The 14,091-nt window shown below is 44.4% G+C and overlaps 1 protein-coding gene across 1 annotated transcript in view; it reads left to right on the forward strand.

The window, feature by feature from the left end:
- LPCAT2 (lysophosphatidylcholine acyltransferase 2) overlaps positions 1–14,091 on the forward strand; it is a 58,526-nt gene that overhangs the window by 14,838 nt on the left and 29,597 nt on the right. The window contains exons 2-4 of the mRNA XM_067471120.1: positions 6,961–7,100; positions 10,272–10,489; positions 12,806–12,918. Coding sequence (XP_067327221.1) covers positions 6,961–7,100; positions 10,272–10,489; positions 12,806–12,918 — 471 coding nt within the window. The remainder of the gene's footprint in view (positions 1–6,960; positions 7,101–10,271; positions 10,490–12,805; positions 12,919–14,091) is intronic.

Genomic DNA, 14,091 nt, shown 5'->3' on the forward strand with positions numbered 1-14,091 from the left:
AGTGGTTTGCTCTTCTCCACACTCGCGTGTCGTGGATTCCACTTTGTGGCCCCATTTCTGAAGGTTGGCTCTGCATCTCGTGGTGCCAGAGCGCAGTCTGTTCAGCGCCTTCCAAGTCTCCCAGTTTTCTGTGTGCCCAGGGGGGAGTCTCTCATTTGGTATCAGCCATTGCTTGAGGTTTTGGGTTTTAGCCTGCCACTTTTGGACTCTCACTTGCTGAGGTGTTCCAGCGAGTGTCTCTGTAGATCAGTGTTTCTCAACCTGGGCGTCGGAACCCTTGGGGGGAGGTCTCGAAGGGGTGTCAGAGGGGTTGCCAAAGACCATCAGAAAACACAGTATTTTCTGTTGGTCATGGGGGTTCTGTGTGGGAAGTTTGGCCCAATTCTATCATTGGTAGGGTTCAGAATGCTCCTTGATTGTAGGTGAACTATAAATCCCAGTACCTACAACTCCCAAATGTCAAAGTCTATTTTCTCCAAACCCCATCAGTGTTCACATTTGGGCATACTGAGTATCCGTGCCAAGTTTGGTCCAGATCCATCATTGTTTGAGCCCACAGTGCTCTCTGGATGTAAGCGAGCTACAGCTCCAAACTCAAGGTCAATGCCCACCAAACCCTTCCAGTATTTTCTCTTGATCATGGGAGTTCTCTGTGCCAACTTTGGTTCAATTCCACTGTTGGTGAGGTTCAGAATGCTCTTTGTTTACATGTTAACTATAAATCCCAGCAACTACAACTCCCAAATGAAAAAATCAATCCCCCCACCAACCCCACCAGTATTCAAATTTGGGCATACCGGGTATTTGTGCCAAATTTGCTCCAGTGAATGAAAATACATCCTGCAGATCATTATTTACATGGCGATTCATAATGTTAGGATTATGGTTGGGGGTCACCACAACATGAGGAATTGTATTAAGGGGTCGCGGCATTAGGAAGGTTGAGAACCACTACTGTAAATTGTACAAAACTATTACTTGATTTAAGTTGTTGGCATGCTGGCTGATACCCAAACTGGATGGGCCGGAGATGTTACTGCCTTGGTCCTTTCACTATTGGTTGCAACTCCCAGGTAAAAAAAAGACATACCTTCCAATGTTTCACAAATGAAAGCCTGGACATGGATAATCAAGTTTCAAAAAATTGGAGGAGGGCAATTGAGGTCCTTCAAGAAGGGAAAAAAAGGACGACCCAAACAATTACCTTCCGGTTAGCCTCACATCAATACCATGCAAGATTCTGGAAAAGATCATTAAGGAAGTGATTTGCAAACACTGCAAACACTTGCTTCCTGCTGCAGAATTCTGGGGTTTGAACTTTAGTGGGGCTGTTAAAGGCTCCTCCCTAAACTACAAATGCCAGAATACTGCAGGTGGCTGCAACCGGATTTATAGTGGATTCATTTTCTAGTGTGATGAGGTCGTTAGAAAGGAATGCGGTCATTGCTAATAGTCAACACGGATTTATCAAATACAAATTGTGCCAGAGTAATCTGATCTCTTTTTTCGATAGAGTTACAAGCTGGGTAGATGTGGCGAATGCCGTGGATGGAGCGTATCTGGATTTCAGGAAGGCCTTTCTTTGACAAGGTCCCTCTAGCAAACAAACTAGTCAAATGTGGGTTAGGCAAAACTACGGTTAGGTGGATCTGGAATTGGTTAAGTGAATGAACCCAAAGGGTGATTCTCCCCAAGGCTTTCTCTTCATCCTGGAAAGAAGTGACGAGCAGAGTGTCATAAGCAGGGTTCCATCCTGGGCCAGTCCTGTTCAACATCTTTATTCATGATTTAGATCAGGGGTTCTCAAACTTTTTAAACAGAGGGCCAGGTCACAGTCCCTCAAATTGTTGGAGGGCCAGATTATAATTTGAAAAAAAACATGAATGAATTCCTATGCACACTTCACATATCTTATTTGTAGTGCAAAAACAGCTTTAAAACAATGTTGTTGTTCATTCATTCAGTCGTCTCCGACTCTTTGTGACCTCATGGACCAGCCCACGCCAGAGCTCCCTGTCGGCCGTCACCACCCCCAGCTCCTTCAAGGTCAGTCCAGTCACTTCAAGGATGCCATCCATCCATCCATCTTGCCCTTGGTCGGCCCCTCTTCCTTTTGCCTTCCACTTTCCACAGCATCATTGTCTTCTCTAGGCTTTGCTGTCTCCTCATGATGTGGCCCAAGTACTTCAACTTTGTCTCTAGTCTCCTTCCCTCCAGTGAGCAGTCAGGCTTTATTTAAACAATACAATAACTAAAATGAAGAACAATTTTAACAAATATAAATTTATTAGTATTTCAATGGGAAGTGTGGGTCTGTTTTTGGCTGATGAGATAGGATTGTTTTTTTTGTTGTTGTTGTGTACTTTCAAGTCGTTACAGTCTTATGTTGACCCTGAGCGAGGGCCAGGTAAATGACCTTGGAGTGCCGCATCCGGCCTCCGGGCCTTAGTTTGAGGACCCCTGATTTAGATGAAGGGTTAGGAGGCAAGACCATCAAGTTTGCAGATGACACCAAATTGGGATGGATAGCCAATACTCCAGAGGACAGGAGCAGGATTCAAAACTATCTTAACGGATTAGAAAGATGATTGGCCAAAACTAACAAAATTAAGTTCAACAGGAACAAATGCAAGATACTCCACTTAGGAAGAAAAAATGAAATGCAAAGATACAGAATGGGGGACGCATGTCTTGATAGCAATACATGTGAAAAAGATCTTGGAGTCCTCATGGACGACAAGTTAAACATGAGCCAACATGAGCCAACAATGTCATGCAGCGGCAAAAAAGGCCAATGGGATTTTGGCCTGCATCAATAGGAGTCTAGTGTGTAGATCCAGGGAAGTCATGCTACCCCTCTATTCTGCTTTGGTTAGACCACACCTGGAATATTGTGTCCAATTCTGGGCACCACAATTGAAGGGAGATGTTGACAAGCTGGAATGCGTCCAGAGGAGGGCACTAAAATGATCAAGGGTCTGGAGAACAAGCCCTATGAGGAGCAGCTTAAAGAGCTGCCCTGCAGAAGAGAAGGCTGAAAGGAGACATGATGAGAGCCATGGATCAATATGTGAGGGGAAGTCATAGGGAGGAGGGAGTAAGCTTGAACGATGTGATTGGACAATGTTTTTAATAGGAGACCCTAATGTTCATGTTTTTATTAATTTTGTTATGATTTTATTATCCAATTGTTTTTATTGTATTTAAATTGTATTTTATGGTCTTGGCACCAATTGTGAACCGCCCCAAGTCACCTGTGGACTGAGAGGGATGGTATATTAATATAGTAAATAAATGAATAAGCTTGTTTTCTGCAGCCTAGACACAATGGAACAATGGCTTCAAACTATAGGAAAGGAGATTTCACCTGAACATTAGGAAGAACTTCCTGACTGTAAGGAGAGCTGTTCAGCAATGGAACTCTCTGCCTTGGAGTGTAATGGAGGCTCCTTCTTTGGAGGCTTTTAAACAGAGGCTGAATGGCCATCTGCCGAGGGTGCTTTGAAGGTGATTTTCCTGCTTCTTGGCAGGGAGTTAAACTGAATGGCACACGAGGTCTCATCCAACTCTATGATTATATGATTCTAAGCAGTATCAAAGTGTGGTTAAGACAACAAAAATTATTGGCAAGGAAAAACACTCAATCTAAAATATCTAAATTTTCCCCTACAATCCCCTTCAAAATAGCAACAGGAATCCTTTTTTTAAGAGGACTGGTGGGGAAATTGAGATATATTTGGATAGTACAGGGTTCTTTGGTGTTTGTTGGGTCAGGAGAGTATATTTTCTCATATTTGCATGCCTTTCGAGGATTTCTAGATAGTCCTAAAGTAAAATATGCCAGAATTGCTAATGTAAAACAAATTAAAGATTGGGAGACTGTAGGGAACTGGTGGTTGAGATGCTGCAAAGAGGTGCATGAATCCGTCCGGGCTCAATTTGCATACTTTTGTAGATGGAACATAGCCTGGGGCTACAATTGTCCTTGCCGCAGGAGAAGTCCAGACTTGCTCCAAAAACATGTTGACGAAAGGCAGAACACAGGTCAAGCAAAGAAGGAAGTTGCCGTTCCTGTTCCAAAAGTCTGTGGCTTCCTCTCACTGAACTTTGCAAAGCGGTGCTACCAAAAATTTGAGTTTTGTGCCGAGAGGAAATGCAGATTGCTTACTGGGAGAGGAGACCTCAAGGTGGTGGTCTACCTCCATCCTTTCACATCTGTAGAGACTCTGTTTTCCTACTGTGTTTGAAGCTTGTTTTCTGGGTAACCACTGGATTTTGTGTTTACAAACCATAAAGGAAGGATATTTTGCAACTTCCCCAGTGAGTTTTTTTCGTTCCATGCACATCAGAATGAGGAGCGTCATTTTTGGAGATATGAAGCTTTAGTTGCCGGTTACAAAGGCAGTGTTATGGAGACTAGGAGCCCTCGGTGGCTCAGTGGGTTAATCCCTTGTGTGAGCAGGACTGAAAATCGACAGGTCATAGGTTCAAATCTGGGGAGAGCACGGATGAGCTCCCTTTGTCAGCTCCAGCTCCCCTTGCAGGGACATGAGAGAAGCCTCCCACAAGGATAGTAAAACATCAAAACATCCCCTGAGCAACGTCCTTGCAGACGGCCAATTCTCTCACACGAGAAAAAAAGCATTAGACTGTGAGCCAAGGTTTGAATTTCCCCTCATCCATGGAAATCCATTGGGTGACCTAGGGCATGTCACATTCTCTCAGCCTCAGGTGAGAGGCAATCCCTTTCTGAAAAAAAATCTTTCCATGAAAACCTCCTGATAGGTTTGCCTTGGAGTCGTCATAAATCATAAATAGTTCAAGGCATACAACAAAAGGAATGATTCAAATGAAGTTACACCTCGGATATTACTAATTGGTGTATTATGTGATCTGGTGTCTAAGTAGAGTCCCAGCTTGCCTCACCTCTGTGTGATCATGCCCTTCGGCACCACTTTGATAGTTTGGCAGTTTCTCCTCAGCTTTCCAAGAAATGTTCACGGCTGCTTCTTTACGTGGATTTAGCAGCCACGCTTTGTTGTCTCTCTTGTAGCTTTGAGAAGGGCTCAGGAAGCACAATTGAGAAGACTGTTTTCTACTATAGCTCCCGGCATGTTCCAACCAACTGAATTATTGACATTGCTCATTGAGGGATTTGGGGAGCTATAATCCAGTCACTAACTTCTCCTGGGACTACTTTAATTGTTTGGTTGTAGATAACTGGTTCTCAACCTTCCTAATGCCGTGACCCCTTAATACTCATGTTGTGGTGACCCCCAACCAGAACCCTAACATTATGAATCGCCGTGTAAATAATGATCTGCAGGATATATTTTCATTCACTGGAGCAAATTAGGCACAAGCACCCGGTATGCCCAAATTTGAATTCTGGTGGGGTTGGCGGGGGGATTGATTTTGTCATTTGGGAGTTGTAGTTGCTGGGATATATAGTTAACATGTAAACAAAGAGCGTTCCGAACCCCACCAACAATGGAATTGAACCAAAGTTGGCACAGAGAACTCCCATGATCAACAGAAAATACTGGAAGGGTTTGGTGGGCATTGACCTTGAGTTTGGGAGTTGTAGTTTGCCTACATCTAGAGAGCACTGTGGGCTCAAACAATGATGGATCTGGACCAAACTTGGCACGGATACTCAATATGCCCCAATGTGAACACTGATGGGGTTTGGGGAAAATAGACTTTGACATTTGGGAGTTGTACTTGCTGGGATTTATAGTTCACCTACAACCAAGGAGTGTTCTGAACCCCACCAATGATAGAATTGGGCCAAACTTCCCACACAGATCCCCCATGACCAACAGAAAATACTGTGTTTCCTGATGGTCTTTGGTGACCCCTCTGACACCCCTTTGCGACCCCCCCCCCCCCCCGGGGTCCCGACCCCCAGGTTGAGAAACACTGTTGTAGATTGTTCAGTCTTCTTCTTGCATTGCCAGTATTCAGTCTCATTTTGCATAACAGGTCCCACCCCACCCTCACCCCCCCAAAAAAACAGCCTCATGTAATAAAACAAAGCAGAGGTTCAGGATGGATCTACACTGCCATATAATCCAGATTATTAAATCAGATAATCCAGATTATTTTTAAAATGAATTAAATGAGTCTATCATATAATTCAAAGCGGATAATATGGATTTTATATAGCAGTGTAGATGGGACTTCTGTTAATTAGGAATGTAATATCTAGTATCAATGGTAAGGAAGCTTTGGCTATCCACTTATAGTTGTATTTTGGCTGGCTCTACACTGTAGAATTACTGCAACTACTATGCCTGAATGCTGTGGAATGCTGGGATTTGTAGTTGGGTGTGCCACTGTCAATATTTGGCAGGGAAGGCTAAGGACCTTGTGAAACCCCAATTCTCATGATGCCACAGCTTTGAGCTATGGCAGTTAAATTGGCGTCAAGCAGCACTAATTCCACAAGGTAGATGCACCCAATAATTCCTATTAGCACTAGCCGACATTGTTTTTATGTTCCACCATGTCATTTCTAAGTTGTGATTGACACTGAGGACAAAGGAGGAAAATGGATCAAGGAGAGAGAAACTGGGACATTTTGAAAGCAGTTGAGAAAATGGGATGGCAGAGGACTAATTAGGATTGTCAATGTCGAATTGGAAAGATTTGGAAAAGCATGAGATTGCTAAATGGTTAAGAAGATGGTTCTCTAAGTATATGTATTAATAGAAAAGCCAAAAAAGACTATTTAAAGGAAAATAAGATGGTTCTCATCTTTCAGATATTTTTGGACTTTAAATTCCAAAATCCCCAATTGGGTGAGGCTTCTGAGAAATGAACTCCAAAACCTTGAAGACTGAAAGATAAGAGCCACGAATGAAAAGAACATGTAGTCCTTATTCCCATGACATTTGCTCTTGAAACATGACATTAAATCGGGTGACTTGTTGACATTGTCTCTTTCTTTCCTCTTAGGCTATCCTCTTTGGCCTTATCCTGGTCCCATTGCGAGTCATCGGCATGTTGCTCACTTTGCTAATGGCTTGGCCCTTTGCATTGCTGGCAACTTTTGGCGCCCCAGAGAAGGGGACGATGCCACTTCAGGGATGGAAAAGGTAACAGCGTGCCTTCATGTAACTGATTTCTCATTTAATATTCCCAGCCTTCCTGGATTCCTGATCTGACCTTCTAGGTCAGTGTTTCTCAACCTCCCTAATGTCATGACCCCTTCATACAGTTCCTCATGTTGTGGTCACCCCCAACCATAAAATTACTTTCATTGCTACTTCAGAACTGTAATTTTGCTACTATTGTGAATCGTAATGTAAATATCTGATATGCAGGATGTGTTTTCAGTCATTGGAAATCCCAGCAACTACAGCTCCCAAATGACAAAATCAACCCCCCCCCCCCCCGCAACCCCACCAGTATTCAAATTTGGCGAAAATACCCAATAAGACCAAATTTGAATACTGGTGGGGTTGGGGGGAGGATTGATTTTGTCATTTGGGAGTTGTATTTGCTGGGATTTATAGTTCATGTACAATCAAAGAGCATTGTGAACTCCACCAATGATAGAATTAAACCAAACTTGGCACACAGAACTCCCATGACCAACACAAAATACTGGAAGGGTTTGGTGGGCATTGACCTTGAGTTTTGGAGTTGTAGTTCACCTACATCCAGAGAGCACTGTGGATTCAAACAATGATGGATCTGGACCAAACTTGGCATGAATACTCAATATGCCCAAATGTGAACACTGGTAGAGTTTGGGGAAAATAGACCTTGTCATTTGGGAGCTCTAGTCCCTGGGATTTATAGTTCACCTACAACCAAAGAGCATTCTGAACCCTACCAATGATAGAATTGGGCCAAACTTCCCACACAGAACCCACATGATCAACAGAACATACTGTGTTTTCTGATGGTCTTTGGAGACCCCTCTGACACCCCCCTTGCAACCTCTCCAGGGGTCCCGACCCCCAGGTTGAGAAACGCTGTTCTAGGTTTGCTCAAAAATGCCATGTTCCCATCCCCATGACATCAGATTCATCCACACTACACAGCCGTAATGTCATGAATCCATTTCAGCTGCCTCAGTAGCATCCTATGGGCTCTTAGAGCATCATTGTCTTGTTGTTGGGTGCCTTCAAACCATTTCCAACATATAGTGACCATTGTCAAAGATTGCATTGCTCAACAAAAGCTGTGGGAGGCATTCATGAAAGATTTCCCCTGACCCACTTCCTATGGACTGAGAGCAATGAAACTTGGCTCAGTTATGAGTCCTTCTCTCCATATGTGCCACCTTGGGACACACACTTCTCCCTCCTTTCTAAGCAACTGTACACACCTTGCTTGTAGAAGTCAATAGGTTGTTCCAAAAGCCACATTTTGATTTTGGAAATCAGAGTCTCATCATCTGAAAAATGTTTGCCTTTCAAAAATAACTTCATTGTTGGAAAGAGGTTGACGTCTGATGGTGCAAGATCGGGTGAATAAGAGGGATATGGAAGAATTTCAAAGCCACAGGAGCATGCTTCCATTTGAGCAATGTGGTGTTGTGGGTGGGTGTGTTTCAATGTTTTTATATGGTTTTTATTATAATAGTATGCCATGCGTTGCTGGGGCCAACCTTCCCTCCCCCTTTCTCTCCTTTTTTCCCTCCTTCCTTCACTCCCTCTTTCCTTCCTTTCTTCTTTCCTTCTCTCCTTCCTTCCTTCCTTCCTTCCTTCCTTCTCTACCTCCTTCTTTCCTCCCCCTTTTTTCCTTCCTCTTTCTTTTTTCTTCCTTCTCTACTTCTTTCCTTTCTTTCTTCACTCTTCACTTCCATGCATCTATCTTTCTCTCTCTCTCTCTTTCTCCCCTTCCTTCCCTCTTCCTTCCCTCTTCCTTCCCTTTTTTCTGTATTGTCATTTAGTTTTTCGTCATTTAGCTATTGGGGTTTTTTAAGTCCTTTCCACTGTTTGTTTTTTTTGGGGGGGGGGGGGGTTATGAGTGATGGTCACTCATTGGTCTGTTAGGGGTATCGTGTCTACATTTCATGTCAATTCATCCAGTGGTTTTTGAGTTATGTTAATCCCACAAAAATTACATTTTTATTTATATAGATGTATATTTATGCTTTTTCTTGTTGTGGGCACTGTGCTGTGCCAGTTGTTAGCCGCCCTGAGTCCCTCTGTGGCAGTTGAGATAGGACAGGATATAAATGCCCTAAATAAATAAATGTGAGTGGTGAACTGGTGCATTGTCTTGCAGAAGGCAGACAACTTTGGTGAGCATGCCACATCACTTGGTTTTGATGGCCTCCCGCAATTTCCGCAGCAGTGAAGCATAGTATTCCCCAGTGATCATGGTACCCTTTGCTAGAAAATCCATCAATATTACTCTGTGCTAGTCCCAAAATACTGTGAGCATGACCTTGCCTGCTGAGATTTGGGAAGATGCCTTCTTTGCAGGTGGCGAGTCATGATGCTTCCATTGCATCAACTGGACTTTAGTCTCAGGATCATAGTGATGGACCCAGCTTTCATCCTGTGTGATCAGTCTATTGAAAAACTCCTCCTGGTTTTCATGGCACATCATTGTCAATAGAGCCTGAGAGCATTCACTCATTCTTGCTTCTGGAAAGGTGTGAGCAGCTGGGGGACCCAGTGAGCAGATATTATGTGGATGTGAAGATAGTCTTGGACAATTTTTTCCACACACCCCAAACTAATCTTGATATTTTGGGCTAGGTGGTGAATGGTTATGTGGTGATTTTCCAAAATGGCGACCTCCATTTGCTGGATGGCATGTTCATCAATAGCAGAGTGGGGTTGCCTTGGAATTAGAGCTGTTTGCACCAAAATGCAACCACATTTGAATTGACGATTCCAATTCTTGACTACATCATACAATGGGGAATCATCACCATAAACTTATTTCATCTCATCGAACCTCTCCTTTGGTGTGCAGCCTTTCGAGTAAAGGAACTTGAGTACTGCTCTGTTTTCCACTGGGTCCATTATCAAACTTCACACCACTTCAGCACATGTAAAATCAAAAATGTTATCAGTTCTGAGTTGTAAATTGGCACATAACCTATAGAGACTTATATCATTACCCATGTGCAGTTTCAGCATCCTGTGATAAAGAGAAGTGGGTCAGGGGAAATCTTTAATGAATGCCCCTCATATCTTACCATCATTACACTGAAATATGCAGAGATGTGAGATGCCTTCTGGTCTTGTTGGGAGTGAGCGTAATTGTATTTGTTTGGTTTCTTTCTTTTCTGTGCCAAGGAAACTCTCCTATTCCGCCCTCACCTTTCTTGGCCATGTCCTTTTCATCGTGATGGGCTTCTGGGTCAAAGTGAAGGGCAAAGTCGCCAGTCCCAAAGAGGCACCAATCCTTGCAGTCGCTCCTCATTCGAGTTTCTTCGATGGCATCGTCTGTGTCGTGGCCGGTTTGCCGTCAACGGTGTCGAGGCAAGAAAACCTTATGGCACCCTTTCTTGGTAGTGAGTACCTTTGAATATCTCAATGGAGGACAGCTGACGAGACTCAAGGGATGCGTCTGCACTGTAGGATGAATGCAGTTTGAGTCTACTTTCACCGCCATGGCTCAATGCCATGGACTCATGGGAGTTGTAGTTTGGAGAGGCACCAGCGGAAAAGGCAAAACCACACCTTGCATGATTCCTTAGCATTGACCACTGGCAGTTAAAGTGATATCAATCTGCATTCATTCTACAGCAGTGGTTTTTAGAGTGTGCTCCGCGCAGCCCTTGGAGCTCCACAAAGCATATTGAGAGGCTCCACCGTTTCCTCCTCCTCTCCCTCCAAGCTTTCCCTCCTCTTTTTTTTTCAATTGCTTCACACAAACACCCCATTCATCTGCCACTAGCTTGGCTCGTCTGTCAAATTTTAAAACACAATGCATCAAAAAAAATTGATGCATTGTGTTTTAAAATTTGACAGACGAGCCAAGAAACCCAGACCGGTGGGCCGGATGCGGTCCCTTGGGCTCTTTTCTCAGGCCCGCCTCTCTCTCACCATCCCATCCTTCCTTCCTTCTCTCTTTCCTTCCTCCTTCCCTCCCTCCCTCACTTCCTTATCTCTCTCTTTCTCCCTCTCTCCCTTCTTCCTTCCCTTCCACCCTTTCATCCTTACTTCCTTTTCCCTTCCTTCTCCCTCCTACTCTGTCTCCTTCCTTCTTTCCCTTTTGCCTTTCCTTCCTTCTCTCTTTCCTTCCTCCTTCCCTCCCTCCCTCACTTCCTTACCTCTCTCTTTCTCCCTCCGTCCCTCCCTTCTTCCTTCCCTTTCATCCTTCCTTCCTTTCCTCTTCCTTCTCCCTCCTACCCTGTCTCCTTCGTTCTTTCCCTTTTCTCTTTCCTTCCTTCTCTCTTTCCTTCCTTCCTCCTTCCCTCCCTCCCTCACTTCCTTATCTCTCTCTTTCTCCCTCTCTCCCTTCTTCCTTCCCTTCCACCCTTTCATCCTTACCTCCTTTTCCTTTCCTTCTCCCTCCTACCCTGTCTCCTTCCTTCTTTCCCTTTTGTCTTTCCTTCCTTCTCTCTTTCCTTCCTCCTTCCCTCCCTCCCTCACTTCCTTACCTCTCTCTTTCTCCCTCTCTCCCTTCTTCCTTCCCTTCCACCCTTTCATCCTTCCTTCCTTTCCCCTTCCTTCTCCCTCCTACTTTGTCTCCTTCCTTCTTTCCCTTTTGTCTTTCCTTCCTTCTCTCTTTCCTTCCTCCTTCCCTCCCTCCCTCACTTCCTTACCTCTCTCTTTCTCCCTCCCTCCCTTCTTCCTTCCCTTTCATCCTTCCTTCCTTTCCCCTTCCTTCCCCCTTCTTCTCTGTCTCCTTCTTTCCCTTTTGTCTTTCCTTCCTTCTCTCTTTCCTTCCTCCTTCCCTACCCTCCTTCCCTCCCTCTTTCTCCCTCACTCATTCCTTCATTCCCTCCTTCCCTCTCTCTCTTTCTCCTTCCTTCCTTCCTTGCAGAATATAAGAGGTGTTTATTTCCCACCATCTAGTCCAACCCCCTGCCAAGTAGCAGGAAAATTACATTCAATGCACCCCCAACAGATGGCCATCCAACCTCTGTTTCAAAGCCTCCAAAGAAGGAGCCTCCACCACACTCCGGAGCAGAGAGTTCCACTGCTGAACAGCTCTCACAGTCAGGAAGTTCTTCCTAATGTTCAGATGGAATCTCCTTTCTTGTAGTTTGAAGGCATTGTTCCATCATGTCCTAGTCTCCATGGAAGCAGAAAACAAGCTTGCTCCCTCTTCCCCATGACTTCCCCTCACATATTTATCCATGGCCCTCATCATGTCTCCTTTCAGCCTTCTCAAACATACCCAGCACTTTAAGCCACTCCTCATAGGGCCTGTTCTCCAGACCGTTAATTCTTTTAGTCGCCCTCCTCTGGACATATTCCAGCTTGTCAACATCTCCCTTCAATTGTGATGCCCAGAATTGGACACATTGTGATTCCTGGTAAGGTGTTCTGACCAAGGCAAGCTAGAGGGGTAGTATGACTTCCCTGGATCTAGACAGTAGACTCCTATTTATGCAGGCCAACATCCCATTGGATTTTTTAGCTGCTGCATGACATTGTTGGCTCATGTTTAACTTGTTGTCCACAAGGACTCCCAGATCTTTTTCACACGTCCTGCTGTCGATCCAGGCATTGTTCCCCATTCTGTATCTTTGCATTTCATTTTTTTCTGCCTAAGTAGAGTCTTTTGCATTTGCCCCTTAATATCCTTAATATCATACAATAATGGCGAAAAGATTTTATCCCTGTGTCTTTAAACTTATGAATGTCTCCTTAAACAGGAATCCTCAACTCACTCCAACCTGTAGTAGTATCTCGAGTTGACCCTGATTCGCGGAAGAATACTATAAATGAAATAACGAGACGAGCGACTTCCGGAGGCCAGTGGCCCCAGGTACAGTGTATACAATGCATAACTCATTGTTCAGTGCACTTTGGATGCTTTTGGGGTGATTCCTCCACCCAATATAGCCAATGTTGCAACCCAACAATGCAAGAACAGTTTGGTTCGGGGTGTGGAGAAAATTCCAAAAAACAAGGGTCCCTTGCACAAACCTGTTCTAATAATGGCAACGTAGAAATACAAGACCTGAGTGAATAAATAATGAATGCAAACTACAGAAGGGAGAGACATGCCAGTCTCCTGTGAGTTCCCATGGGTCCTGCAACTTCAATTTCAGCTAGATTGTTGTATTTATTTATTTATTTACCGTATTTATATTCCGCTCTTCTCACGCTGCAGGGGACTCACAATGCACATATACATGGCAAACATTCAATGCCATAGACACACAGCATATATAGACAGACACACAGAGGCTATTCCAGCTTCATAGGGATTTGTTTCGCATTCCAGCCACTGGGGGAGCTGTTGCTTCACTGTCCACTTGTGACACCGATTAAGTACTTCCTCATTCTTTTGCACACTGCTGGAGATTTTTATGGCATCGTAAATTAGTAAAATTAGCCTTCCCACATAAGCGGTACCCAGGCATGAAGCCGGGGGGGGGGGGGCTTGAGGGGCTTCAGCCCCCCCCCAAAATTCTCATGGTGGTTCGCGAAAAGACCTTACTGGTGCATTATTTAAACTGTTATGTTTATTCATATCATGATCTGATCACCATGCTCAATATATCCCATATGCATGGGGGTATTGGGGTAACAATATAAAAGGTTTGCTAGGGTAGACCCTCCTGGCTACGGGCCTGGCGGTACCTAAAATTCCTACTTGACAGATGCAACTGTCTTTTGAGCTGCAAAGGTCGACAGCGAACGAGACAAATGGTTGGGAGCTTACTCCGACCCACGCTGGCTCTGAACTCATGACCTTTTGGTCAGTAGTGATTTTAATGTAGCTGACTCCCAAGCAGCTGCGCCACAACCCGATCTGTTGTGAGGTTGTGAGCTCTCACAACCTCTGAGGATGCCTGCCACAGATCTTCATTGGCCGTGTGAGGCCTCTACTCTTCACTATTTTATCGAGATTGGTCCTTGCTCTCCTCCCAAGAAGGAAACATCTTCTGGTTTCCTGACTGCAGTCTGCGTCTGCAGTAATCTTCGTGCCTAG

Source organism: Anolis sagrei, chromosome 8 (assembly GCF_037176765.1).
Source record: "Anolis sagrei isolate rAnoSag1 chromosome 8, rAnoSag1.mat, whole genome shotgun sequence".
NCBI lineage: Eukaryota > Metazoa > Chordata > Lepidosauria > Squamata > Dactyloidae > Anolis > Anolis sagrei.